This window comes from Corvus moneduloides, chromosome 3, assembly GCF_009650955.1.
Source record: "Corvus moneduloides isolate bCorMon1 chromosome 3, bCorMon1.pri, whole genome shotgun sequence".
NCBI lineage: Eukaryota > Metazoa > Chordata > Aves > Passeriformes > Corvidae > Corvus > Corvus moneduloides.
The window spans coordinates 35,245,442-35,273,427 of record NC_045478.1 but is presented as its reverse complement, the minus strand read 5'-3'; the positions used below and the strand labels follow the sequence as shown (position 1 = coordinate 35,273,427).

The window sequence follows — 27,986 nt, the reverse complement described above, 5'->3', positions numbered from 1 at the left end:
CCTGTGAGAGAACTATTTAAAAAAATGTACTGTATGTTTTAATGATGCAATTTTATGTCTGTTAATGAAGTACCATCATGGATGCCTTTGTGCTTACACAGCAATATTCCACCACTAGTGTGATTAAAATATTTTATCTTTATTCTAATGTCATAGTCTACATTGTGTATTCTGAGTGTGGGTGTCTTGCCACAGACCCTCATGACTGTAAAGATATGTGGTGTTATTTTTTTTTCTTTGTGGAGGAACATGCTCTGTGAACCATTCAGGTTTGGAGTGTCCACAAGATCTTAGTTTTTCTTTTACCATCCAGGGAAGAAATGAGATATGTCTCTTCTCCCTTTTCCTAAGACTTAAGTAGACCTATCTGCTCTAGGATTTTCATCTCTGCTTCTGGTAGCTGATACTTGAATGCTGTTGGTAAAGTGCTGTTTTTTGGATCTTGCCTTTTGCTTTGGATCTTTGGACTCAGGCTGGTTTTGAAAGCGTTTTGGCAAACAGCAATGCAGAGGGACCCGAATGAGGGAGAGCAAAAGGAATTTTAGTCTTTGTCTTGCAAGCTACTGCATTTCTTTCTGTAGTCTTACAGAAGGATTTGCATTTGGGGATTTGTTTTTTCTCCTTGTTTCTCAACTATGATTTGAAGTCCTCAGTACTAAGCTGCTGTTGCTATTTGTTGGTTATTACTATCTGTGCATTTCCGCTTCCATTCCAAGTAAAACAAATGAGTAGAGACATCACAAGCAAGGAAAATCAGGATTATCAGATAATTTTCTTTGTCTTTCAGAGCTCTTACTGTTCCAAACTTAAAAGCCTATTGTAATAGAAACAATTTTTTACCATGTCCATGTATGAGTTCAGGTTTCTTTTTCTCTCCAACTGTTTTGGAAGTATGTAGTCCTCTGCTACTTTGAAATGCTGGAAATTAAACTGAAAAATTGTGAGTCTTTTCGTCTTTGCTGTGATAGATCAGAATTTTTCTTTATACTGCCATTTAAGAATTTACCTGTGAGGGATTAAATCTGTTTGAAGATTGAACACAATTGCTTTTCCCTGCTTGAATTCTACAGACCCTTGGTTCTCTTGGGTGAAGAGGCTGCAGCCTCTGAGAAAAGATCAGGTTTAAAATTTTTCACTTATTGAATGATTTAAAATGATCCTCTACAGCTGTTGCTGTGCCAATGTTACTCTTGGCATTCCTGATCAGAGAAGAAATGGGAGCAAATAGGACTTATATTTGTTACCACTTTAATCTCAGTCTTCCACTCACAGAAAACTCAGAAGTGTCTGATGTCTTCCATGTGTGGTTTCATCATCTCTGTTTTTGTCTGACCTGATTTATGGGAAAATGTAACTACAGGTAGGTAGGTGCTGGAGATGGTGGGTTTTTTTCTGTCTTTCTCCCCTCAGATACTGGGGAGGGTTTCAGACATCTTGTCAGATGGTCTGGTAGGATATATGTTTTTTGGCCTTTAAAGTGTTTTCCATCTCTCTGGGGAAATGAATTTTACAGAATAAAGAAGCATGGTAACCTGTCCTATATTCCTGCGTTTTTGAATTGACAGTGATTATAGCTGAGATAGTGTTAACTCTACTGAGAGAACAAGCTCTTGCTTTTCTACATCTATGTTTTTTCATGTTATGTTCAGATAGTATCTGCGTTTCCTAGTTGACTGGAACGAATTCCTAGGCTTTCTTTCCCCTGCAGTGTGATCTTGGCCACAAGGAAGGTGAATGGGGTGGGGTTTTTGTTTGTTTGTTTTTTGTTTGGCATTTGTTGGGGTTTTTGTGGGGTTTTTCTTTGATACATGTTTTTGTGAAGTAATCTTTTTGTGGGAGGAAAAAAAAAAAGAATACATTTGCTGCTTGTTTGGGGTTCCTTGAGCCAATCTCAGCTGAAATTTCTTAGCGTATCATCACCAGAGTTGAGCCAAGTTCACTGTCAACAGGGCATGTGCACTTCAGAGGTTCTTAATTAGGTGGAAACTAGTCCAGGAATGCCTAGCAGTTCTAAAGTGTAAGGTACTACTCTGTTGATTTTAAATCATAGAACATTCTGAGTTGGAAAGGATCGAGACCAACTCCTAGCTCTGCACAAAACACATCATGTGCCTGAGGGCATTGTCCAAATGCTTTTTGAACTCTGGCAGGCTTGGTGCTGTGACCACTTTCCCTGGGAGCCTGATCTCTGAGGTTTCTAAGGCTTTTGTTCCTGCAGACTGCCCAAACCACAGTACTTTGTTGCAAGTTGACAGTTCATGTATGGTGGATTGGTGCAGTACTGGGGAAAACTTCTTAGTGTAACTGTGCCCATTTGGAGAAACTGAGCATTCTGAATGTGTGATTGTAGGAGAGTCTATCTATAGAGCTCAGACCTTGTGGAAAGCTTTTGTGCTCATTCCCAAGCTGGGTTTGTGAAGTTATATGAATAGAAGACTCATGTGCAGATGGTGATGTGGTATCATCTTATTGTCATGAATTTGATTTCTAATAGTATATAAACAAATAAGTCTCATTGTTAGTACTTCTAGCTGGTTGTCTGCTGGAATGTCTAATTCTTCTTATTGTTCTCAGGATAAGATACTGTCCTGGATTCCAGTAGGGATATTCTACCTGGGAGTTGGCCAGAGTCTGTGTTCTCCAAGAAATGCCACGTTATCTTATTGAGTACAAAAGCGTTATTTACTCTCTCTATTATACTTGATTGCACTGTAGGGTGCACAGAAGTGTAATTGCAACAAAGTCCCTTGTGATATTGCACTAGGTCTTCCCTTTGCTTGCAAAACCTGGGATGCGGACAACTCTGTACAGCCAAGTCACAACATAATAAAACTCACAGTTTGTATGACCTTGCCATCGGAAAGTCTTTTTTTATCAGTGTGGGAAGCACTTAGTAGGAAGACTTATACTAGGTGTAAGTAATTCATATTCCATTATTATGATTTTCAGAGTCCTCCTAGGGGACCTCTGTCTCTATCATATTGAGCTATTGTGAGATGAAGAAACAAAGGTGTTAAGCAGGCCTCGATTCTGTCCATTAGACACATGACAAAACTTTTATATTTCTCATTTGGCATCTGTTAACAAAAAATCTGGCAACAGGATTTCATCCAGTCAGCTTTTTACTGCAGTGGGATATCACCTTGTCCATACGCGTTTTGTAAGAGCAGTCTTTTGAATCTCTGAAGTAAATTCTTTTCCATTGCATCTTTCTGTGTATCTTTCTGATTTCTTCCTGTTGTTATTTTTCTGAGTTTTTGTGAGGTCTAGGTCCCATGATTCCTATGATTTTTTCCCAATTCTTTTTTTTTTAATCCACTTCATATGGATGCACTTTCTGATACTGTAATTGACAAATGTCTGTTGTCATCTTTGTTTCCTGGTCTTCTTGCTTCCAGGGTGGGAGACATTTGTCATTGAGAGACGAGACCTCTGAGTAGCTGCTCTAACCTCTGCCTTTCTGATTTCTACATAACAAGTTACTGGAAACTGTGTTATGGATTGGTCATGATAGAGCATACTCTCCAGAAATCAGATGATGTTCTATGACAACTTGGGCATTCCTCTCTGCATGCTTAAAAGACAAATTTTTTTTGAGATCTCTATGCATTGAGTCAGTCGTTTAGTTGTTTTTATATTGCACTAGAAATCTTAAATTTGTGTGAATGATGATTTTGAGATTTGATTTTCACTGTTCAAAGTTCAGCTGAATACATGAGCTGCCATGGGGTTTGCTTGCCAGTAGGTAGTCTTGGGATGTGTAGTATATGTATCAGCTTATCTTCTATTCACTTTTCCTTTTCTCCTTGCGCTTCAATACCTTTCTGATTTCACGATACTGAGGTACATGTGCCAGCAAGGGATGGAGCATAAATCTTTTTATGTTTATTTGGACAAAAGAATTCCTCAATCTTGAGGGTCTGTGGAAAGTCATCTATAATAAATTATGAGCAGGTGGACAGAAAAAAAAAAGAAAACTCAGAGCATGAAAAATGCAATTTTTATCTCTGCTTTTTTTATCTACTGAAACTTTTTCTGATATCAAGCATTATAGTAAGGATATATATATTTTGATGGTGTTAAAGTATTTGGCAATGCCCTGATGTAATAAATATTTTTCCTAGTCCTTCCTGCACCATATCTCATAAGTCTGTGACACAGTTTTTCATTATCAGAATATATATTCAGAGGAAATATATATATATATATAAAAGAAAATTTATAAACTAATACATTAGTACTGTATTTGGTCAGATTTCTTCAAGTAGTTGAATATTACCCATTCCCCTATTCTTTAAATGCTTCCCACCCTCAAACATGTGGATTATTCTCCTTGCAGTGTAATATAGAAAAGTACTGGGAAACAAAATAATAATGGAGTCATTAAATTTTCCCCTTTAAAGTGAAATAAACACATCAGCTTATACCCTTGTTTTTTGTAAAAGTGACCATGAGTACCATTGTTAAAAATACTTTTGGCAGTTCTCTTCTGTATGCTTTTTTAATAGGTTCTTTAAAAAAATTACAAAATGACTTTGTTTACAGATAGCAGATCAGATGTTCTTTCATAGTGATTATCGGCCCCTTATCCGTGATGCCAACAACTTTGTCCTGGATGAACAGACACAGCAGGCTCCACACCTTATGCCTCCCCCATTTTTGGTTGATGTGGATGGCAACCCTCATCCTGCAAGGTATCAAAGACTAGTTCCTGGTCGTGAGAACTGCAGGGAGGAACAGCTTATTCCTCAGATGGGAGTGACATCTTCAGGTATGGAAAATTTCACTTCACTGAACAGTAGTCTATCTAGTTACCTCCAGTTATTCTACACTTTAACTTTGTCCTTTTTCTTCATTTACGGGCATAGTAGTTCATGTAGTGCGGAAGAATTGCAATGTCTTTGGCACTGATTGCTTGTGACAGTTTCACTTACAGTATTGTCATCGATCAAGTTGGCACTAGTTGATGCTACAACACCAGTTAGCTTGGAGTTTGTTTCATTACTGGAACAATGTATAATGCCGTGTGAGCTCTTGGTTATCTCTTTGGGATAAGGTTTCCTGCTTTAGAAAATCTAGAAAATAGACTGATTTTCCACAGATCAGTTGGAAAAGGTAACTCCTATGAGAAGAGAAAAATGAGAAGACATCTGAAACAAGCAAAATTCTCTTCTTCTTTAGATGAAGGCAGTCATTAATTTTAAGCTTTGGTGATTTGGTTAAAGAATGGAAGACTTAATAAAGATACAAAATCTAGGAAGTTCCTTGAAAGTTTCATTCTCATGCACACGACATGGGAAGAACATGCATATATTGGGCCAATAGCTGGCTGTTGGAAACTGCCTAAAGGTGTTTCACATGGGTGGGGATGGAAAAGCAGTGCCTACTTTTTATGTTTCACTAGTTTGATATTAGTATGAACAAACAAACAGTGACTGGTGAAAGTAGCTTTAAATGTTTTCAAGATAAACATGGTTAAGTATTTGGATATTCTGGAAAATATGTGAAAACTGACTGTTCCTGTAAATTGTAGTTTATATGTTCGTGATACTTAAGCCTGTGGTGTGTCAGACATTCCAGGAAGGGTAACTGAGAGTGTTTCTACCAAAAAATCTCTTTATCCTTATTTGTAGACCTCAGGATTATAAGGCAGTGAATATTTAAATAATTTTAGTGGAGGATTTCCATATTTACTCCAAAATTACAGGAAGAAATGTTACCTGAGAATCAACTGTAAGGAGGAAGAAAATCCTTCCTGGTGAATGTAAACTTCTTAGCTAGTGGCTTTGAAACAAAATTTGATATTTAGGGAAGGATGCACCTTTCCTTCATTGTTACAGTTAAAGTGTGAATCCATTGCATTGTGAAATTCTCCAAATTTGAAAATTTCCTGGGTGCAGTCTAGTATATCTTGAAATAAATCAAACTCTGCACACAGGCCCAACAAAATTAAATTTAGTGGTCTGTCTGCATGACACATGAATGCCTATAGGAACATGATGTCCATAGCATTTTCTTTAATAGCAGGAAGTTGTCCGCCAGCCTGACAGATGATGGAGAGACACGAGACATTTTTCTACCTTTTTACAATATAGCAACAATGTATGCAGTCGTATGCAGAGCTAAACAGTGTTTATGTATTTTGTATGTTCCCTTCCACTAAGGAAGTTCCTTCTCTCTCTGAAGCTTTGTTGTGGGATTTGATGCATCTCACTCAGAGCACTGACCATTTATTTCTTGTCAGGTTTCCTGTAGGGACTTTTAAGAGTAGGGGGAAGTCGGACAGTTGTACTTGATTTACTGCCTTAGTGTACATGAGAGGCTCCTTTAAACCAGACATTTTGAAAAAGTCAAGTCTACACCAGTGTCTTTATTATTTCATTTAAAAAGAAACCACTTGCTGTTTCTTGCTAAGGCATTGTCTCACAGGCTAGATACATAAAAACTTTCATTTTGTTTAGATAGCAGTTTCCTTATTTAAGATCATTCTTGGGTTATTAGTAGTGTTTCCCATTGTTCTCAGTAGACAGTATGTCTGCTCACGAGATCGAAAAATTAATCTGTCTCACTTAAATGAGTCAGGAAACATCCAGCTGTGGTTATACCAGAGCTCATTCCATGATTCCAAGGTTCTGCTGCTTTAGGGAAGTTGACTTCAAGAACCTTTAAAGCCTGAGAGCACTATCTTAAATATTTACGTTTTTTTCTGCATACTCTAGAGAGACAGCAGCTTCTGTACAGCTACATAATCAAAGCTCTTCATTTCATAGCACAATTACTGTAATATCTAGTCTTTGATCTTGCAAAGTGCAGTTTATACTGTGATATTTCTTTAGAATCATGCTGGAAAAATAGTTTCTGTATCTTGTTTCTTTGAACATTGTTATCCCTCATTATAAAGTTTTGCAAGTTCTGCTTCTCTTGGCTAGAGCTTCCCAGCATTCCACTCCACCATTTCACTATTCTGTGTGGAGGTGTCTGACTTCTTTTTGAATCAGTACTGTAACCCTTGTCCTTTTCTCTATACCTCTCTAACTGGTTTTTGTGATCATTGTGAGTATGAAAACAGTTTTGTGTTGTTCATGCTTACGTGCTGTGTATTTTGCTTGCTGCTCAGAAACAGTATTATCACCTTGTAATCACTTCTTTGGAACCGTTTCCCATCTTCTATTCAAAAGACCTACCCAAAAGGAGGTTTCTTGGCTGTTTTACATACCAAAGAAAATTACCATTACTTCATCTGTGTGGTCATTATGTCCATGTGGAGCTCAATCAAGCATTTTTACTGCTTGGTAGTCTACAGTATAGATAATTATTTTCTAATTCAGTTAGACCTTCTTGATGTAGTTCTTTCATTGAAGCTTATAAAGTGTTTTGTAATGCATTTGAGGCAGGCTAATCTTGCATTTGAACAATTTGCTTTGACTGAGCTGACAAACAGCGATTGTGTTAAGCTTCTGTGACTTGCTGGTACTTGATCAAATTTAACCTTTTATTAGAAGTGAAATGTGGTTGTCTTGACCCTGCTCCAGAAAATATAATGCTCTCAAATATATTAAGAAAAAAAGTTGTCCTGTTTTAAGAAATGGCTGTTAGAAAAATAAGCAGTAGCCCATAGTTACACATGTGATAATTTACTGTACTTGTTTCAAAGCTAAAACTTAGATGAGCTGTCTGTAACGTTAATTTCTTCAAAATTTACGTTTGTATGTTGTTCTCCGGTATATTTTACTTCACAGGATTGAATCAAGTTCTTAGTCAGCAAGCAAATCAAGAAGTTAGTCCATTGGATAGCATGATTCAAAGACTTCAGCAAGAGCAGGACCAGAGACGCTCTGGGGAGGCAGGAACCAGTAGTACCAGCCGGATAAGCAGAGGTAGATCACTGGGGGATGGATGTTGAGGCTGGGAGTTGGAAAACATAAATCCCTTTATGTTGTCCATGATCTGTGCATTTTGTTGAACTAGTAAAAAGGAGGTTTGGAGCTGTAGAAAATAGTAGACCTTTCCCATTGTTTTTTTGCCTTTTTGCAAAATGTTGGGGTTCTTAACATTACAGATTTATCTTTGTTATTGTCTGGTCACTCAGGGAATTGGAGCAGCTGCATTCCCTTAGAAGTAACTACCCTGCTGTTTAATCTGGAATTGGCCACCTAGTTGTTTGAAATCTGGCTTCTTTCAAATAAGGAGACAGGAAAAAGAAAAGTGGAGGAAGAAAAGTGGAAGGAACTACTTATTTCTCTGCGAAGTTGTTCCATGTTTCAGTGTCTTGCACTAGAGTACACAGTAGTTTTCAACACTTAAAAAATTATGGTTAGCAATCCACTATAGTAAGCAACAATAGCTTGTCTGTGTAAGGATATGGAAAAACGTTGATATTTTGCTACTGTGTAGGTATTTGAAGGCTCTTGCATGTGTGTGTGTGGTTTTGTTTTGGGTTGGTTTGGTTATTTTTAACCTCTTGACCATTTCAAGTTTTTGTCTGTAAATTTTACAGCTTGGTTCCTAATTTCCAGTGTTGAGGCTTCCTTTTTTTTGAAGGTAGAAGACTGTTTAAAGGAGCACAGTGATTCAGTGAGATAGGTCACTGTTTTATAACACAGATTTAGAGTGCAGTAGCAATAGTCAGCTTTGCATAAGTGTTTTCCAAAGTATTTTTAAAGAAGCAAACATTTGCTTCACTTCAGATTGTTAATACATTGGCTTCTTTTTAATGTGAATTTTTAAACAGAGTGCTGCAGCCCAGTAGCTGTTCCTGCTGTGTTTTGGTGACTGTAGAAATGGCTGAAATAGTTCTATTCAGTTAATATGATTTCTTTTGAAGTAAAAAATCAAGTAAAGTTATTTTTCCATTTCATTCCAAGTTTTTCTTTTTAAATGCTTCCCTAAGAATTTCAGATCAAGAACTATTGCTTTTTGACTTTTTAGGATCTGTAAGCTCTACCTCAGAAGTGCATTCCCCACCAAATATAGGGTTAAGGCGCAGTGGACAAATTGAAGGTGTGCGTCAGATGCATAGCAATGCACCAAGAAGTGAAATAGCCACTGAGCGGGACCTTGTGGCTTGGAGTCGCAGGGTTGTAGTGCCTGAACTGTCTTCTGGTGTGGCCAGGTAAACATAGACCAAGAATTTTACTATGGTGAACTTAATTAAATTGAACAGTTTTGGAATTCCTATTGCCATTCACATTGTCATTTGTGTGGTGTTTTTCTATTTTCTCATCTCAAATTTCTTATAAAATCAGTTTCAGTTTGAAATCACTTGTTTGTGTATCACTTGAAAAATCTTGGAATACCAGAAGGATTGGGAATAAAAATTGTCCATTTAATGAATGACACAGTAATTGTACTTGTATAGGCAATAGAATCTAGTTGCCTCAATATCCTCTGACTTGTAGCATAAGATTACATGTTTTTACTCTTTTTATTCCTGTCATTATATGGCATTTTATGGCTGGAATACTGACCTAATCTATTAGGTGCCTGAGATGAATTTTGATTTCCAAACTGGAACTTTAATTTTTTCATTAATTAACTCTTGTGGTGAGTACTTAAATCAGTAAGTCAAAAACCTGCTTGCCATAGTCAAGCATAAACTGCTCTAGTTTAATGCAATAAGATGAAAATCTTCGTTTGAAAAAAGCTAATTTTAAAGTCATATGCTAACTGTAAAGAGAAGAACTGCTGTTCAAAGATTGTTATAGATGTTGAATGTCTATTCCTTGGTTTGGGATAGATCCTCTCAGTTCTAGTAATGTCCTTTAAAGTTAACATTTCAGTTTTCTTTTTTCAGTAGGCAGGAAGAATGGAGAACAGCAAAGGGAGAAGAAGAAATAAGGGTGTATCGATCAGAAGAGAAAAGAAAACATGTAATGAGTCATATTCCAAGAGAAAACAAAATACCTACTTTCTCGAAGGTAAGTAGTCCAACTGTACCTTATCACAGAATGAAGCATAAAATTTAACTCAATGAGTTGGGTCACATAAATTTACATTCCTCTTCTCAGTTTTAAATTTAAAAAACAGGGTATGGGAGTTTGTTTACCTCCCCAGAATGAGGAAGCTTTTCTATACTGATGTTTCAATGTGTTCTGAATAATAAACAACATGGATTGCTTTCAGAAGTGGGGGGAAACCCCTGAAAATCTGGTATTAGGGGCATGATTTACTGTTGGGAGTCTGTCACTATTAATTGATACACCCCACTGCTGTTGTCTACTGTTTGCACTATTCTGTGGAAAGGCTCTATTAAAACTCAAGTCACAGTCCTTAACCATAACACAGTCCTTAACCATAACACGTTAAATACATGTCCAAATAGAGAATTGGGTGTTTTCTCTCATGGTACCCTAAAAATCATATTGTGGGTCGTTATGGAATATATCTAAGTCATGCTTTCTGCTAGAGCTGGAATACATTTTCAGAAAAGAGGAAAACAGGATAGATGTAGTAGAAGGAAATAAGAATTAAATTGTCATAAGTCACTTGGTTTTTTTAATATAACTTGCAAAAAAATGTAATCTTACATCTTTTTGCTGGTAAAAAAATGGAAGGATATATACTATGTTTACAGAAAGATTTTTGTCTTCCTTGTTTAAAATTAGGTTTATCTATGAATTGCACATGCTTATTTATGCTTTTCTAGCTAAATAGCCAACTATGTTTTTGTAATAAAGGAAGTGAATTTTAGCAATTGTAAAGGAGAGCTCATAGGTTCATAGTTTTAGTCATACTATGGGTTTCACAGAATGCTTAATACAGAGGAGACTGTTTTTACCCTCAATCAAAAGCTTGTAAAATACAGCCTTCGGGAACACCTGCAAATTGTGGCAATTGCGATTGAAAGTAAAGATCACTTATGGGATATAGGGTGGAAAAAGGAATAAATGAAATAAAAAGAACAAGTATGCAAAAGACTACAGCTCTTAACTTTATTAGAGTACCATACTTAATGCGTGTGCTCTTTATTGCTCGCTTTCTTGTGAAGGAAGGAACTGAGATTGAAAGCAATCTGAAAATAAATAAATTTCAGATACTTTGTAGTGATTTTGTAGTTTTTAGTAATGATGGATTAATTTTATATGTAGTAGAGTTGAGTTTGAGATTAGCAAGTTTGTATTTGATATTAAATTTGAGTATTGTTTTGCTACTTTTTTCATACTCAACTGAAGTAAGAATTTCAAAAGAAGTGATGTGAACACTCCCCTACCCATAGTCCCCTAATAACTTTAAATTTCTTTATTAAGTTTCTTTCTTACTTTTTCCTTCAATTTCTTTCTTGTATGTAAATTTGAGTGCATTCTTATCTTAAAAAATAGTACTGATGCACTATTTTCAGTTCTGCAGTCACCAATATTGTGTGTTTGCCCAAGATAGACTGGAAAAAATTTGTTCATTTTGTCTCAAGTTTTTGTACATAGAGGAGAGAAACTTTATGCCACATGACAGGACTCATTAGTGAAATACCAGGACATCGGAAGTCTTTGTAACTCTTATTTTTCTTTTGGGAATAATAGAAAAGGGGCCTGACAAATTCAGATTTTAACAGAGTTTTTTCTTGTCTTGAGGAGGGATGTATTTTGGTATTGAGTTACACATACTTTCATGTCAAATTACACACTTTCATATCAAATTACCATTAAATTTCTAATTGGCTTACAGTTTTCTTCTAAAATATCACTAGGACATAAAAGTTTAACAGAATAGGCTATCCGGTCCAGCATTTTGGTTTTAGCAATTACTTTTATTATATCTTTGAAACAAAGAAACTTAGTGCAAGTTTTTATAAATCCTGTTTCCAAAAAAAAATTTTTAGTCTCCAAACTGTAATGGTAACAACTGGATCTTTTGAGCCCCATATTTTTATTGCAGATATTTATGCCCTTGAAATCCTTCAGAGCGACTGCTACTTAAGGATAACTTTCTTCAGTTTCATATATTTATACCTGGGGGGTGGGGAGGGATTCTCAAAATGTGAGGCAGAGAACTTGGTAAATCCTTTAGTCACTTTCCACCTTTGTTTTGAGGAAATACGGAAAAAAAACCAGGCAATCATGGTCTTTTCATTTCAGTATGTCAATAAATTTTCCATATAAAAATTACTGATATACTTAGTAATACTTTCAGAATGCTTAAAGCCTTCATAAATCCTACAGAATACTTTTTCAGTATCTTGGAATAGAAAGGTTGTATTCTTCCATAGCTGATTGTTCATGAAATACGTCTCTTTTTGGAGGACTCAGACTGCTGATAAGTACACTAATTCAAATCTCTTGAGTAAAATCTCAGTGGGATTCAGAAATAAGTAGATATCCCATGGGCTTTAAATAAGCAAGTTTCAAGAAGAAAAAGGTGTTTGATCTCAAGTGATTGAGTTTCACAATTAAATGAACTGCTCAGATTTTCATGATTTTTGTTGTTGCTTACAGTTAACATGAGCAACACTTCTGCTTGGTAGTGTCTGAGCAACAGGAGCAGTGAATTGGAATTGTCATCTATGTAGTGTTCACAATAAATTCAAATAAACACCTGGGAAGAGAAGCAAGATTGACTGCAATCCAAAAACTGTTGTGCAGTATTTTTAGGGTTCTTTTAAAGAGAAATTAATAACTTCATTATAGTTGCTCTTCTGTTGCTGTTCTTTACAGTGATGGTGTGACTTTAAATACAAGCTGTGTGAGGTTGAAGATAGAACTGGAAAGCACAGTGTAAATTTTCCTTTTCCTTGAGAACATCCAGTAGGTTTTGATACTGATTTCTTGCAAGTTATATTACAGTACTGTTGTAAGACTACTGTACTTATTGCATAGTGAATTCTTACAGGTTTAATGCGAGAATTTGTGATCTAAAGGAGATGGGAAGCACCTCCAACAAAATACAGGGCAAGACATTCTCTTCCAGTAATCTCTAGACCTAAGAGCTACAGCATCAAGAATTCTAGAGGGTGTCTCACTCTATAGTACTGTTACCTTCTCTGGGAGCAGAGTAAAACAAGGCTTGTGTTAAAACATTGTCTTCATAGGAAAATTCAGTTGTATTCATACCAGTAGGAAATACTGATTTTTATATCAACTTCTGAAATTTATCAGATCTGCTCATATAATAATGATAATGATAAAATAATATTTTCTGCTGTTCCCTTCTAACTGAAAGAAGTCAAAAATACTGAAGTAAAATGAAAAAATGGGCAGGAATGAATGTTAGCATTTTGGATTGCAAGCTAAAGTGTAGGTCAATAAGGAACACAGAGCAGTTGTAATTACATTTTGAGGAGATTCCAAAGCCCTATTGCTAATTTTTAATCCTGGGTCATTGTAGGGTGTGTTAAAAGTAGTACAGAATTATAGCTCAGTCTTTCTTCTTTAACAATATCTGCAATTTAAATGGAAGTCACATAAGTATTCTGCTATTGAAAGCCCACATTTCTTTGACACAGGTCATATGGAGAAGTGTTTGTATATGATAGCTTAAGGGACTAATGGAATTGGGGGGGAGAGACTAAAAGCTTGGGTATTTTGACCTGAATAGTATTTAGTAAATAGTATTTAGTATCACTGACCTGCAGGCTGAATGAGGAACTTGGTTTGACTTTCAAAGTCATTGGTGAGGAATAGGAATTTTTCTATTATTAAACAAAACCACTTAAAAACAAAGAGAAAAAGCTTGACCCCCCAAAACATTAATGAAAGAGGATAGAATGGAATTTTTCCATCTTAAGACTGGAGCTGTATTCCAAATTACTTGTTTTCAGGAGCAGAAGAGAGTTGAGGTAAATAACATGCTTAGGTAAATATTCCCAGTCCAAGTAATTAAGAGTATTAGTTTATTAAACTACTGGGATTAGAGCATTTTAATAAATATTTAAGAGTGTGAAATTTCTGTGCACTAGAGGGTTGATGTGATGTGTGTCCTAGTAAAATGTGACAAAAATGGAAATATTCCTCATTATCCTCAAGTGGAAACGTTATGGGAAAATTTCAAGGAATTAACATGGGAGATTGTTATGGATGGACAAAAGTAGGCGTATGTCTCTGTTGCGAGGTGTAAATGTGACTGTATTGTAAACTAATAGAACCCAGGGAGGAGGAATGTGTGCTTTGTTCTACTGAAAGTGGCTTATTTGTGTTCCACAGAAATAAGTTTTTCTACTTATATGTTATTTAAACACTACTTCTATTTAAATCAGCAAGATGTTAAGAGGAGAATAAAACTCCTAAACTAAGCCTACTGCTTAGTGCCTGTTATCTTCACTGCTTTTGGAACAGTTCTTACTAATTTTTTACATATACGTAATTTGGTAAGAGTAAAACCTAAGTAATTATAGGCACTGATCCAGACTTGAGGAGACTGTGGAAGAGTGCTCTTTAGCCAAGTGAAAATGCCAGGGCAAGAAGCTGTGACCTGTTGAATGCTGAAGTTCTGATATTGGACATATGCTTGTGCCTTGCCCCTATTAAACTGTTTGGTAGAAGTTAATTCCTGTTGGCTTAAGGAAGGAGGAATTATTGTCACATGAAAAATAGATGCCGCTGGTTAAGAAATACCATGAAATTGCTATAGCCAAAGCTTCCCAAAATTGCTTCAGCCCTGTATGAGACTGCAGCAAAGCTGTGCTTCCCAGTGCTGTCCACGATCATAAGGACAGTAGAATGTAGTTTGGTCTGAGTTGTCAGGACATCACTGGGTTTCCACTGTACCTCTCACAAATGATGTTACCAAGACCCCTAGCAGTGTCCAGTGTCCAGTATCCCTCTCAAATACAGGAAATGCCATCATTTTTATTTCACAGCAAAACTGTTCTGACAGGAGCTGTAATTTTTGATGTATCAATAGATGTGCTCTGATACTGACTGGAAGCCTTGGACAAGATACAAGGAAGGTACTTGTCAGCATATATGACTGTTCATCAAAGTGTATAGAGAGAAAATGATGATTGTACCTCAAATCATAGGTTGTCTTGGCTTTGTTTCTCAGCCTACCATTAGAGTTGAGAGTCCAATTTCAAGCTCGCTCTTTAGGTTATGTATTGAGGGAGAGGAGGCATCAGCTGTGTTTCCTCAGTTATTGTTGAACGTGCTGGTGATAATTACATTTTGTCAGAAAAAAATCTGTAGTACTTTATAGTCAAACCTTCACATTGAACTCCACCCCTCCCCTAAATAAATAAAGTTCTGTCTTACAGCTTCTCATCAGATTTTGAAAAGCTAAGTTGAATAGAAATTACGTTAAAATACATTTTTTTGGAGAGATGAGACAGTTGTATACCTTATGGCCCCTTTTCTCATCCCTGCTTGAGCAGTGGGTTTAGACAAGGTGACATCTAGAGATCCTTTCCAACTTCATTCTAGCATTCTGTTACTTATGGATAAGTACTTGTGGTTTTGTTTTCCTGGTATTTTTTGTGTTCTTGTTTTGGCATTGTATCTTTCCCAAAGCAGTTTGTTACCCTTCAAACTCACTCTAATCCAATATTTATACAGTGGTATTACTTTTTTCCATGAAGGAATGATTGGGGCAGGGGAGCTGGGGTGTTCTTTTTTCCCTTAAGCTTTGCACTGCCAGAAGAAAAGAACTCTTTTCAAAACCAAAGAGTAATGCAAAGTGCTTCAGTTTTCCAAGGATCTGTAGTTCTGTTTAAGTAGGGGAAAGCTGTATGTATAATAACTGTTTGAGAAACCTCACATCTGGAGAGAAACAGGGAGGTAAAGTTTTAGGACTTTTGTTTCTAGAGAGAAGACATGAACATTGCAGTCAAGCTGTAAAGTAGCTTCTGCAAAATAATGTTCCCCTCATGGATACTTGACTAATTTGTTTCATTGGAGTTATGTGATTCCATTCTGTTGTCTGTGCTTTCTCTACTATGTTTCATGATGAAAAAGTCTCAATTCAGTTGCAGAAACAAGTTACTGTAACACTGGCTTTTGTGACCTCTTTGCTTCAGTAATGAGTCTTGAGATCTTGATGAGAAGTGAGCAGCCCCAGAAGGCTGAAGGACAGAAGGCTGTATGATGGGCTCAGCCACTGGGCTTAGGGCTGCCTTGGAGCTGTTCTGGGTTGGGTCAGAGCAGCTTGAGGAGATCTGGTGTGTGCTGCCAGTTTGAATCCAGAAGGAGGAATGAGTGCCCCAGGTCTCAAAAGTCTTGGGCAATGTTAAAATGCTGATTGCTGAGCAGTCCCATTAGAAATGTCTCTGGTAGCTGTGCTGTGTGGTAACTTCCCCAGCTAGACAGAAGGACAGAAAAACAGAAGCACAGTACTCACTGAAGAGAGCATAGAGCAGTTTGTGTTCGTCCTCTGTGCTTTGATGAAAACTGGAACACAATTGTACAGAGTGGTGTGCTGGCGTACTCCACCGAACTGTTGCTGTTGTGCTTGCAGAAGGTGTGTATCTTCTAACAGAGAGCGTGGGAGAAAAACTAGTAACTAGGCTTTTGCATTTTAATGATGATTGTTGTGGCTAAGGAAAACTAAATCTTAGCTACTGTTGATTAGCCAAGTTTTAGTACAGCTTTGATGTAAAAAGTGGGAGTTATTTCCCTTAACAAGAAAATTTAACCTCATGAACCAACTTTTATCATACATGATAGGAAAGATCTTCTCTTTCCTACAAAAGAAAAAAAAAATCCAAGAGGAATATGTAAAAGCAGTCTGCTCTACTAGAAGACTCTCAAAATATTAGTGCCTTTCTGTATTTTGTTCCCGTTCTGCTTTCTTTGTCGCTGGGACTGTTTTTTTCAACTATATCAGCACCTGATAGATATCCAAGGTTTTCTTCGTGGCAGAAGGATAGCACTGGGGAAATGTACCTCTTTTTGTGGCATCTAGGAATGTGCCCAGAAATTATTTTGTTGGATCTGAAGTTTGACTATACAAGCCAAAAAAAAAATTAGCACAAAACTCTTGAAATTGAGATCATAACTCTTGGGTTTTTTCCCAGTGATTGGGGACTAACACAAGATTGCACACTTGGTGTTGAGAGCGAGTGTTTGCATTATATATATTCTACAGGAGGAACAAAATCTCTTAATGCTGGAGCATGAAGTGGTTCTAAATTACAGCTTTATTTCATTCTTTTAAGCTTCTTATCAACTCACATTCTTTCAAACTGACTCATTCATTTGAACTCTTCAATGCATCATCAAACCATTTAAAGGCTTGTATTTGCTAACAGTCATCTCTGTATGCTAAGGGATGTATTACTGTACGGGTCTCTCTTCTAACACATCTGACCCCTCGGTTGCAAAATAACACTCTGGACTTCTGTTTAAGAGTCTCCTTTCCTTGGCCATTTTTAGTGTAATTCTGAGCTTTTACAAGCCCTTAGCAGCCTATCAGTAGTTATGTTTTAGCCCTTGTTTTAGTCCTTATTAACTGACATGTACTTTGCAGAGAATGAGTATTTTTAATAATTACAGATTTAAAAATTGTGTTGTGCCTGAGAAGAAATTTAGTTATTTCCAGAATACACTGAACTGTTTGGTGCTTATATTCATTCAACTATGCACGTGGAGTGTTTTCTTTAGCAGCTCTTTAGACTTGGATTTGTAACTTTTTCCTAATGCAAAAATTGCTTCCTGGAATACTATTAATAAAGAAAATGCCATGTATTAATAAAATGTATGCTCAAAAATTATATATTTTGACTTTTGTATCTTCACAGAACCATTCTCATGATAATTTACTAGACGCTAGTGACTCAAAGAAACAAGCAGCTAATCAGCACAACTACCGTACAAGATATGCAGTAGAAGAAACTGCAAGGCCTGCTGAAGAGTTGGAAAATGGACACAGTTCTTCAGATGTAAGATCCTTATTCATGAGGCAGTCTTACATATTCCACTTCTACTCATTAAGCTCCTGCTTCAGCTAATGAAACATTGTTTCTAGTGGAAACTCAAGTTACATTTTTCATTGTGTGTTTGCTTTCATGTCTTAAAAAAATTATGTTGTGTTAGGTTTTCACACACTGTTGTATGTGTTTAGCTTTGACTTAAAAAGTAATTGACAAAGGAGAAAAATGCTCATTTGTAAGGGTATTTTGCAAAGCATATGTGTAACTTGTAAGCCTAGTCAGTACTGCCCACATGGCCTAGCAGCGTGGTCACCAACTTTAGGTGACCCTGCTTGAACAGGGAGGTTGGATAATATGACCTCCAGAAGTCCCTTGCATCCTCAATCATTCTGTGCTTTTGTAAATACGGTACAGAATGAGTGATGAGTACATAAAGTTCATATTGGAGTTTTTTTTGATATTGAAAAGATGTGGAAATACTACATTAAAAAGACTTGAAATAATTTTTGCGAAGGTAAGCTAGCCTTGTCAAATGGTGATGAAAAATGTTGCTCTACACTGTGTCTGGCCGAGCACAGATAGCTTCATACTTCTTTATATAAGACCACTAAAGTAAAGGAACTATCTGCAAACTAAAATGCCTTTTTAGAATAAAGCTTCTAGAATGTCATATGTTTATCACACATATAAAGCCTAGAAAAGTTTTCATTCTATTGTCATATATTATAACTTAAGCTCTAAAGAAAATGCTTTCTTTTTCTCTGCCTCTCCCTCTGTCCCTACCCAATGCCCGCTGCTCTCCTTAATAGGAAGGGGAAGTAGTTGTTGCCAGCGGTGGAACATCAGAAGATGACGAAAGAGCATGGCACAGTGATGGCAGTTCTAGGTAAGTGACAGTATATATACCTTACAGAGAAAATTCTTGCCAATAAGTCTTTAATAATTTTTGCTGTAAACAATTAATGAGTAATAACTAACACGTGTGCAGATTTAGAAGAAAAAGCGAACAAGAACATGAAACTTTCAGGATTTAATTTTCAGTCATATTGCTAACTAAAATTCAGGAAGATTTTGTCCTTGTTTGCTGGAAGCACAATTGTTTTGCAGGAAGGTATTTCTTTTCAGACACACAAATGTTTCAGGCAGGTAGTAGCAGTTTCCTATGACTCTGTCTGATCTGTGATCCTTGGTTTGAAATTAGCGAATAAATCATCCTTTATTTTTTCGTTCAAAGCTATTCAAAGCCAGAAATCTTGAAAACAATATCCAGACTTCAGTGTGTATCATCTTGAGTTGATGAAGTAAACAGGGTGTTTACTTTGAGGGATGCTATAAGTTAAGCTTCTTACAAGACCAAATGATGTCAGGGCTTTTTGTTTACTACCATTTAAATTGTAGATAGAATATAAGGTTTTAAAGATTAAATAAATTTAACTATTAAGGATTAAATAAATTTAACCATTAAAATATTGTAGTTAGCTAGACTGTTAACTGTAACCTTTTATTGGGTTATATTATGTAATCCAATGCACTTTTTAACTTTGGGGTTTTAATTTCTTTTTTCTTTGTTATATCTCATGTAGTGACTATTCTAGTGATTATTCTGACTGGACGGCAGATGCAGGAATCAATTTGCAACCACCAAAGAAAATTCCTAAAATTAAAACAAAGAAAGCAGAAAGTAGTTCAGAGGATGAAGAAGAACCTGAAAAACAAAGGAAGCAAATTAAAAAGGAAAGGAAAAAGGGTATTGAGGAGAAAGATGGACCATCAACATCACCAAAGAAGAGGAAACCCAAAGAGAGAAAACAAAAGGTTAGATGTTCTTTGTGTATTGCAGGTTGCTCATTCTTGCTAACTTAGAAATAATTTAATGAATGATTCAGTTACATATACACCTTAATATTGTCTGATTTTAAAACACATCATGACTTTCACTCATAACAAATGATAATTAAAGACTTGCAAGTCAAATGATAGATGGCTATAATGATACATTTGACATAAGGAACACTTCTAGTGTCCGTATCACTCTCCTTGCTCACACCAGAAACCCTTTCTGTGGAAGTAGAGTATTCAACTTCCAATACAATTGAGTATTGGTATAATGTGCCAGTATTTTTTACAGCTGTGCTGACCTGGCTCCCCATATAATTGCACTTTCTTTTAGATCTGCACAACCGTGCCATTTTTTTCTGTCAATTCTGTATGATATACGATATTCGCATTATGCTTGCCACTCTATCTCCATCAAGGCAAATATGACTTCATCAGGATTTTGTTGTTTGTGTTTTGTTTGCTTTCTAATATAATGTAATTTCAGTTTAGATCAGTGCATAGAAATTTTCTGTGACTTTGGTTATTTTCAGTGTGTTTTTGAGAGGTTGTTTTGTTTTTAATTGTTAGATCTGAAAACTTCACTCTTCCTTCTTTCTTTACAGAGACCAGAAGTGATCTATCTGGTAGATGTTAATTGTTTTTGTAAACTTAAAGCTTCTGTTTTTGCAATACCCAAAGAAGCTAGCTGTATCGTCTAAACTAAATAACTGTATTTTGTTTATTTATGAGGTTAGAAGTCCTCAGCGTTCTTTAAGATCATTATTTCAATGTTTTAGCCCTCATTAGAAGGTAAACTGACAAAACAGCTATTTAAATATGCAGGTTGGCACAGTGTCAGATTTACTGTGAATCTCTGGTATGGCATGCAGGATGTTAGGTGGTAGTCTTTATTCGTTGTTTAGGCTGCTTTTTTGTTTATTGTGCAGTTATTAGTTGTACTGTCAATACTAATAGTATATTGGTATTTACACAGTCTGAAACCAAAAGAAGGTATCAGTAGACATAAGAAACCAAAGATGATGAGAAAAATATATGGTGGGGGGCTTTTTTAATGATTGAAACCTCTAGTTTAGCTTCTTATTATAAAATAAAAAACTGGTTGACAGCCTAATATTTCCACTTAGATTAAAACTAAACTGAGTGGTTTGGGAATCTTGCATCCATTTTAGTCCCAGTTATTGAGATGCAGGATGTCTTTAATTCAAAAAATATCAGGCCTAGATATTTCAGACTTTTAAAGCTGACCTGCTTATTTCTTGAGTCACAAGAAAATATGAAGCTGGAAGGAATTGCAGAAAATCATCTCTCTTTCCTCTATCCCATTAATTACAGCTGTCATTTCTGACAGATGTTAGTCTTTGAAGTTTCTTTTGGTGGACATTTGACCTCCTTACTGAGCAGAGAGCTCACAGGCCTTTCTGATAGAAAGTTCTTCCTCATCCTGATCCTGATTCAAAATTAGGGCTTTTCATTGAGGAAAGAAGTTTTGACTGTCTTTGTAGCCACACAGAGAATCTTAGAAATTAAGAAAGGAGCAGAGAAAAATTGACAGTCATGTCTATTAATGCATGGGCTTCATGATCTTGAATGGTGCTTACACTTCTAATCTCCTCTACCAAAAATCAGTCTAAAAAATTGATATGGCAGTGAAGAAGGACAAGGAAGGATCACCCAGAAAGATCAAAAGTAGAGAACATTTTTGGTTCTTTTGGGCAGACACAGAGCAGTCTCTCTTAGAAGGGAGAGAGTTTGGAAGAGATATGATGAAAAAGCTTGTATAAAACTATCATGGTTTAGAAAGGAATAAATGCAGAACGATATCCTTCCTTATTTTGTTACAATAAGATGTAGCACCCAATGACACAGACATGAAGCTCAGAACTGAGCCGTTTCCCCGTTCAACATCCCTATCCCCCCCAAAAGCAAACAAACACCCCAAATCCACCTGAGCATGTAGTCAGGTAGTGGAACTAATTACTAAAGCATTTAGTAGAGTTGCAGAAATTACTTTAAAAAGTCACTGGAAATAGTGCCTTCCTGTTGAATAACTAAGATCAAGTTTGGCTTCCAGAGAGCTTTAAACTGATGATTAATGTGTAAAGATATGACAAGGGAAGGTTCTCTGGTTAAAGGCTGTTTCTTACCTTCCCATAATTCACCAGTTAGCTAGACACTTTGCTCTGATGCAGTGTACCAGTTTTTTGCAAGACAGACCTGCTTGAACCTCAGAATTCACAAAGTGCTTCTATGTTATTGATTTATTACAATAGAGAGGTTCTGTTTTAATTTTTTTTTTTGGTGGACTTTTTTTTTAACTTTATGTATATTTTTTTCCTGTGATACTTGCTGGTGCACTCATCAAAGTACTACTTGTCATGTGAAACCACACTTGAATTTGTGTAATGGAATTACATGTGGTGTATCCTATTTGCAGTCTGGAGATGCAGAGTCTTCCATCAGTGGCTGTATGGAGTGGATTTCTGTACAGCCATCCAGGGTTGCTGTCTGTACACACATAAGATCCTGTTAGGAATTTCAAAGCAGCCTTGCTTGAATGGTTGTACAAACCCCTGCTTAATCTGACCTATTAGATACAGACAAGCAGTGTGCACCTAGGACAAGCAACTGCAGTGAGTGTCATTGCTTTCAAGTATGTTATGTGGAAATACATTCAGAAAGTGCAGTTCCACTGCACTTTATAGTAAATATGCCAGTAGGTAAGGTGGATGTACCCAATCCAGGTAATTTTCACATGATTTACCTCATAAATCTTTTCCTCCTTGTTTTGTGCAAGGTTCCCTAATTGGAGGCAGCTGTATAATTTAGTGCTGTTTTGGTCAAGGCAACCAAGTGGATTAGAGTAAATGACATGCTTCTGTTTTTTTCTTTTTGGGCACAAGACATGGCTACTGGACTGTTATTAAATTCAGTTTTTGTTAGAGCTCATCCCCACACACCCCCGCAAAAGAACTCAAAAGGCAGTTAAAATTAATCCTCACGCTAGCAAAAATTTCATACTAATCTGATGTGTATGTTTTCTTCAGAGGCTGGCTGTAGGAGTTCTGGCAGAAAATGGTTTGACGCTGGAAGAATGGCTGCCTTCAGCATGGATTACAGATACTGTTCCTCGGCGGTGCCCATTTGTGCCACAGATGGGGGATGAGGTATTGTAGTTAGTTTTCCCTATGTGTCCTTGCTTCTTTTGGCTTGTTTTTGCCTTTTTTATTTTAATCTGTGCATTTTTTCCCCAGAGACTTACAATCAAAATATTTCGGATTTTCTTAAAAACATTCTTTGATCTAGCTAAAATTTGCTTTCACTTCCTTGTATTTAGAAAATATTCTGCACAGTGTTGCTTTGACGTCTAAAAAAAATTATTATTATTATTATTATTATTATTATTATTATTATTCCTTGCTGTTGCAGTAGTGTGCCTTCTTGTATGGTATTCAGTGTGTTAATTTCCTTATGACACCTGTAAACAAGCTGTATGAGGTGCTCTATGTCATGAAAATATTCCTTAATTGTAGAGCATTTGGTATGCTGAAGAACAGGTAAGAAATCAAATATGAAATTAAGCCTGGAAAACATACTTCAGTTTGGGACTTGAAGTAAAAACCAGGAATTAAGCCTCTGGGGGAAGGTTGTGGGTTTTTTTGTTTGGTGTGATTGTTTTGAGTGGACAATGTAATTTTTTAAAAAAAATCATTTATTCAGAAGGAAAACTCTGATATTGTCCTTCTCACTTGTGTTCCTGATATCAGAAAACTTCTGCTAGTCTCTTAGAACAGAAAACCACAAGAAAAATTTTATTTATATGTATTTTATACCAACCAGACTGTAAACACTCCGTAAACATGACCCGATGTCTGAAAATACAGTAGCAAAAGGACACCCACCAGTTTCTACTTTGGAATATGTAGCAAGTGAACATTACAGTGAATTGTACAAATAAGTAGTACTGGATAAAATGCAGTCTTGAAAGCCAGAGTCTGTGCATGTTTAAAACCCCCTCAGGTTAAAATAAGAGGAAATAGCTGGCTTATGCTGTAATGGGCAGTGTGTTGTCTCCTTGGGGAGCAGCATGTTTTCTGAGTTGCTAAACAGAGTTGTTGTATAGATCAGACCTACAGAATGCTGTTGGAGAAATACTTGAAACGGTGGCAAAGTTGATTAACTTTGTTCCCAAGCTAAAGCTTTTTGTGGGCACCACTTTAGAAACTGAATCAGAAGCAGAGGTTGCATGTGCAAGCAGTTTTGTTTTTACTGGATCACTTCACAGATCCAGTTCACAGCACAACTGTGCAAAAATTACATTGACAAAGCTAGTGAGGGACGGAAGGAGCATTTGAAGTTGAGAGATGCAACAAGAGAAAATGCTTATGGATTTATACCCTCCAGTAAGCATGTTTTGGAAACTCTGCTGTTCAAAGATCAAATCCAAATAAATATATTTGGTGCCTGATACCATCTGGATACAGTGAAGCAGGCAAGGATTTATCAGTACCATACTGCTCAGGAGACTTTAATATCGTATTGGTTTAGTAAGATAAACTGTTGTGTTTGATTTGGCACCTGCTGAGTAGCATGTACAGTGTGTACTAGGAATATCTAAGTGGGGTACATCCTTTTGCTGAAAATGCTTTATATGGGAGAACAGGAAGTTTCCTGTCCTGTGCCTAGAAAGGAGGAATAATTGCACCAATAGAGAGTACGTTTGTAATCTAGCTGCTCTGTCTGAAATTCCATCTCTGATACTTGCCTTCCCCAGATTTACTTAATATGTGAAAAGAAATTATTAATCTAGAAAGTTACTTTTGAGATTCACAGAAATAAAGGGTTGGTTTAATTAGAAAAATGTTGTGAGAAGAGATATTGTGTGGCCTTCCAACATTTTGCTGGATAGTAGGTATGTTTTATAAGATTTGGGAGGAGAGATATTTCAAATTTGTTCTCAAGCTGTACAAAAAAGTAAGAAAAAACAGTAGTGCTATATTTAGTTACACTTAGTGCATAAGAATAGCACGTGCCACCACATTTCCCTTTCTGAATAGTGCTGTTTACAGATCTCTGCCATGTGTCTTGAGGAACAGTGGAAATACACCAGAGAGATGGGGCTGCAACTTCCCTGTCTGAATATCCAAATACAAGGCGTGTTTGTTGGAGTGTTCTGCCATTAACACAGATAAAGAACAGTTTTGTCTGTGTCCTACAACAAACATGAAGAAGCAGGAATTAATCAAGAATAAAAAGAATAGTTCCTGGTAAAAGACATGAATTTTTTTTCTTCACAGAAATCTTCCAAATTTGTTCTTCTGACAGAAGATGCAATGCTTAGAGCCATTTGCAAAATACAGAATATTTCACTTCTGTAAAGAGTAGGTTGAATTTATGTAGTGGTTTCACAGAAACACTAAGTGTAGTAGAGATTGTTTGTAGCCTGTGCACTTTTTTGTTTTGATTCACTGGAAGGTATGGGAAACAATCATCACAATGTTGAGAGTGTAATGTAAAGTGGCCTTATTTCAGATTTGTCTCAGTAGCCTCTTCCTTTTCCTGACAGATAGATTCTGACAATGCCTAAGAGATTCTCACTGCTTTCATGCCTTTTGTAGCTGTTATGTGTTTTGTCCCTATGAGGATATTGTGTATATTGAATACTCTAAAACCAGATTTAAAAAAAATGTGATGCTGAGTCCTTCTCCATTTAAAAGAGTTAAAAATTTCCATGTGACACTAAGAGTTCAGTACCTGTTAATGTAGAAAGTTGGCAGACACTTCTTCACAATGTTTTAAACAAGAGTTTTGGAAAGCAGATAGAAATACAAATATTAGTGTGTTTATTTGTATATTTTAAAACTTAGGGGGATTTCTGCTCTGCTTTTTTTTTTTTTGTTGCATTGGACCTTTACATTAAAGCTATCTTTCCCTCATGCTGTTAGATGGAAATCCCATGTTGGGACACTTACAGAGGATCTTTTGTTTGGCATGCATCGTACCAAGAATACAGCCATTTATCAGATTTTGTTCTAGCTAGTTTGTGGAACCTCTGTTTTGCTTTTCAAATACATTCCTTGAATACATGTTTATGGGTTTCAGCTTACTACCTCATTACAGTGATGGCTTATAATAAAAGTGTTCATCCATGTGGTATCTTATACAACAAGATCAAAGTAGAACTGTTAGACTCTGGATGTCTGACCATGGAAATTTATACTGGAAGGATTAAAAAAAAATTAATAAGCACTGGAAATGTCTTTTTTAGTTTGTTCATGCCTTTGTTAAGCTATTTTTTCAGTTACATGGAAGCAAACACCAAAATCTTACCAGAACAATAACAGACTTTTTTCCTTCTAGAATATATTCTTGTTCAAAAAAGATAAGATAGATAGTGAATTTAGTGATGCTTGATTGTTAACTTAGGGCTGTCCTGCAGTGATGATTAACCAGGTGGATTAGTGGAATTCTTGTTGCTGTCACTGAGTTGCTCTGTGGTACAATGATACATGGATGGTTTTGTACTGATTTTGTTTTGGTCTCACATGTAATTTAGGGTATTTTGTTCATACAGAAAACAGTGTTCTAAGTATTTCCTGCTTTTTTCTATAAATGTTTCTGTAATAGCTTTTAAAATTTTCCTCCACTTAATTTTTTAAGAACCCACAACTTTTGCAGGAAAACAGACTGAAAAGTTGATGAAAGAGAGAGTACACACACTGTATGGCAGTGACTTGTTAGCATTTCAGCTCCTCAGAGTCTTTGTTGGATAACTGTCACACTTCACTTTTAGGTCTACTATTTCCGACAAGGTCATGAAGCATACGTTGTAATGGCCAAGAAGAACAAAGTATATAATATTAATCCCAAGAAACAACCATGGCATAAAATGGAATTGCGGGTATGACTTCTTTTTCTTTTTTGTTTATATCTTAATATTAAAAAAAAAAAATAGAAACTAACTGGAAGTAACTCCTTGATAGAAATAAATTTAGTGCTCCTAATATTGTAAAGTAAGAGGAAAAATTTAACTTAATAGTCAAATGAAACCAGACCTTCAACTGTGCTACTTTTTGTATCTGCTCGAGCAGATGAGATGGTTATACTTCACAGCAAATTTTTCAAACATATTGCATTGTGAAATAATAGCTTGTTGTGGAAGACTAAATTTCAGATTCTTGATTTTGATGTGATCTGGCAGAAATATAGTATATTCAATATACCCATATTTTCATGTTTCAGAAAGCTATTTCAGTTAACTTCAGTGGTGGTACATTTTGTTTATTCTAGGAGCAAGAGCTGATGAAAATAGTTGGGATTAAGTATGAAGTGGGATTGCCTACTCTCTGCTGTCTTAAACTAGCTTTTCTTGACCCTGATACGGGTAAACTGACTGGAGGAGCCTTCACCATGAAGTAAGGAAAGCAGTATTGTATGCAAATTGGGAGTTTTCTTGGAGGGGGATGGCCAGGGGGGTGTTGAGGTTGAAAGTTAAATGATGACAGTAATATTGACCTTGTGCTTTTCAAGTGTTGGATTCGAAGTGTTAATTTTTTTATGTAAGTGCCTTACTGTATGCTTTTTCTGTTTTATCACTTAATAGTTATGTGTTCTGTTGTAATTAGGTACCATGATATGCCAGATGTCATAGATTTCCTAGTTTTGAGGCAACAATTCGATGATGCGAAGCATAGGCGATGGAATATAGGTGAGTTGTGGGAGAGTTGCGTGCTGTGGTTTTGTTTGCTTGTTTTTCTAAGTTTCTACCTATTTTCATGATAACTTTCTTAAAAGTAGGTTATAGTAAATAAATCCTAATACTGTGCTGAAATCAGAGACTAAGATATGCCCATAGTTAGCTGGGGAATTCTACTTTGTCCTTGATCAAAGTGTCAGCAAGCAAGCAAAATAGTGAAGGTGATCTCTAAAAGAAACTGCAAAGAAAAAGTCAGTTGTATATTTGCAGAGCGAATAGTTAGGGATAGGTTTGAGGAATATGGTGTTTATTGCTAGCTGATAACTTCTTGTAGCCTATATATTGTGTGTATCTTTTTTTTTTTTTAATCGAAGGCCCTCCTACAACTGCATTGCTACTAGGATTATTTTTTTTTTCAATTTCTGAAATATCTGCTGAAAATATGGAAATAATTTTTTAAAAATTGGAAATTGATTTCTAGATTGTACAAAGAGTGCTCTTTCCATCTTCTTACACTTTTTGAATTCTGTTCTAAACCCTGTGGTTTAGCTGCGTTGAAGTGTATATAGTTATAATTCACTGCTAAGTGATGAGGGAATGACTTGGATTCTTTTTACTTTGCCTGTGCTCAGTTATTTTGGAGTACTGGATACTGGAAGAATG

At 36.2% G+C, this 27,986-nt stretch overlaps 1 protein-coding gene across 2 annotated transcripts in view; it reads left to right on the top strand.

Annotated features, from left to right (window-relative positions):
* PHIP (pleckstrin homology domain interacting protein) overlaps positions 1-27,986 on the top strand; it is a 107,522-nt gene that overhangs the window by 55,121 nt on the left and 24,415 nt on the right. For both annotated transcript variants that reach the window (XM_032104872.1, XM_032104870.1), the window contains exons 17-27: positions 4,546-4,771; positions 7,740-7,877; positions 8,929-9,112; positions 9,794-9,917; positions 17,660-17,800; positions 18,601-18,677; positions 19,375-19,606; positions 22,675-22,794; positions 26,421-26,528; positions 26,918-27,042; positions 27,253-27,335. In XM_032104872.1, the coding sequence (XP_031960763.1) occupies positions 4,546-4,771; positions 7,740-7,877; positions 8,929-9,112; positions 9,794-9,917; positions 17,660-17,800; positions 18,601-18,677; positions 19,375-19,606; positions 22,675-22,794; positions 26,421-26,528; positions 26,918-27,042; positions 27,253-27,335 (1,558 nt within the window). The remainder of the gene's footprint in view (positions 1-4,545; positions 4,772-7,739; positions 7,878-8,928; positions 9,113-9,793; positions 9,918-17,659; positions 17,801-18,600; positions 18,678-19,374; positions 19,607-22,674; positions 22,795-26,420; positions 26,529-26,917; positions 27,043-27,252; positions 27,336-27,986) is intronic.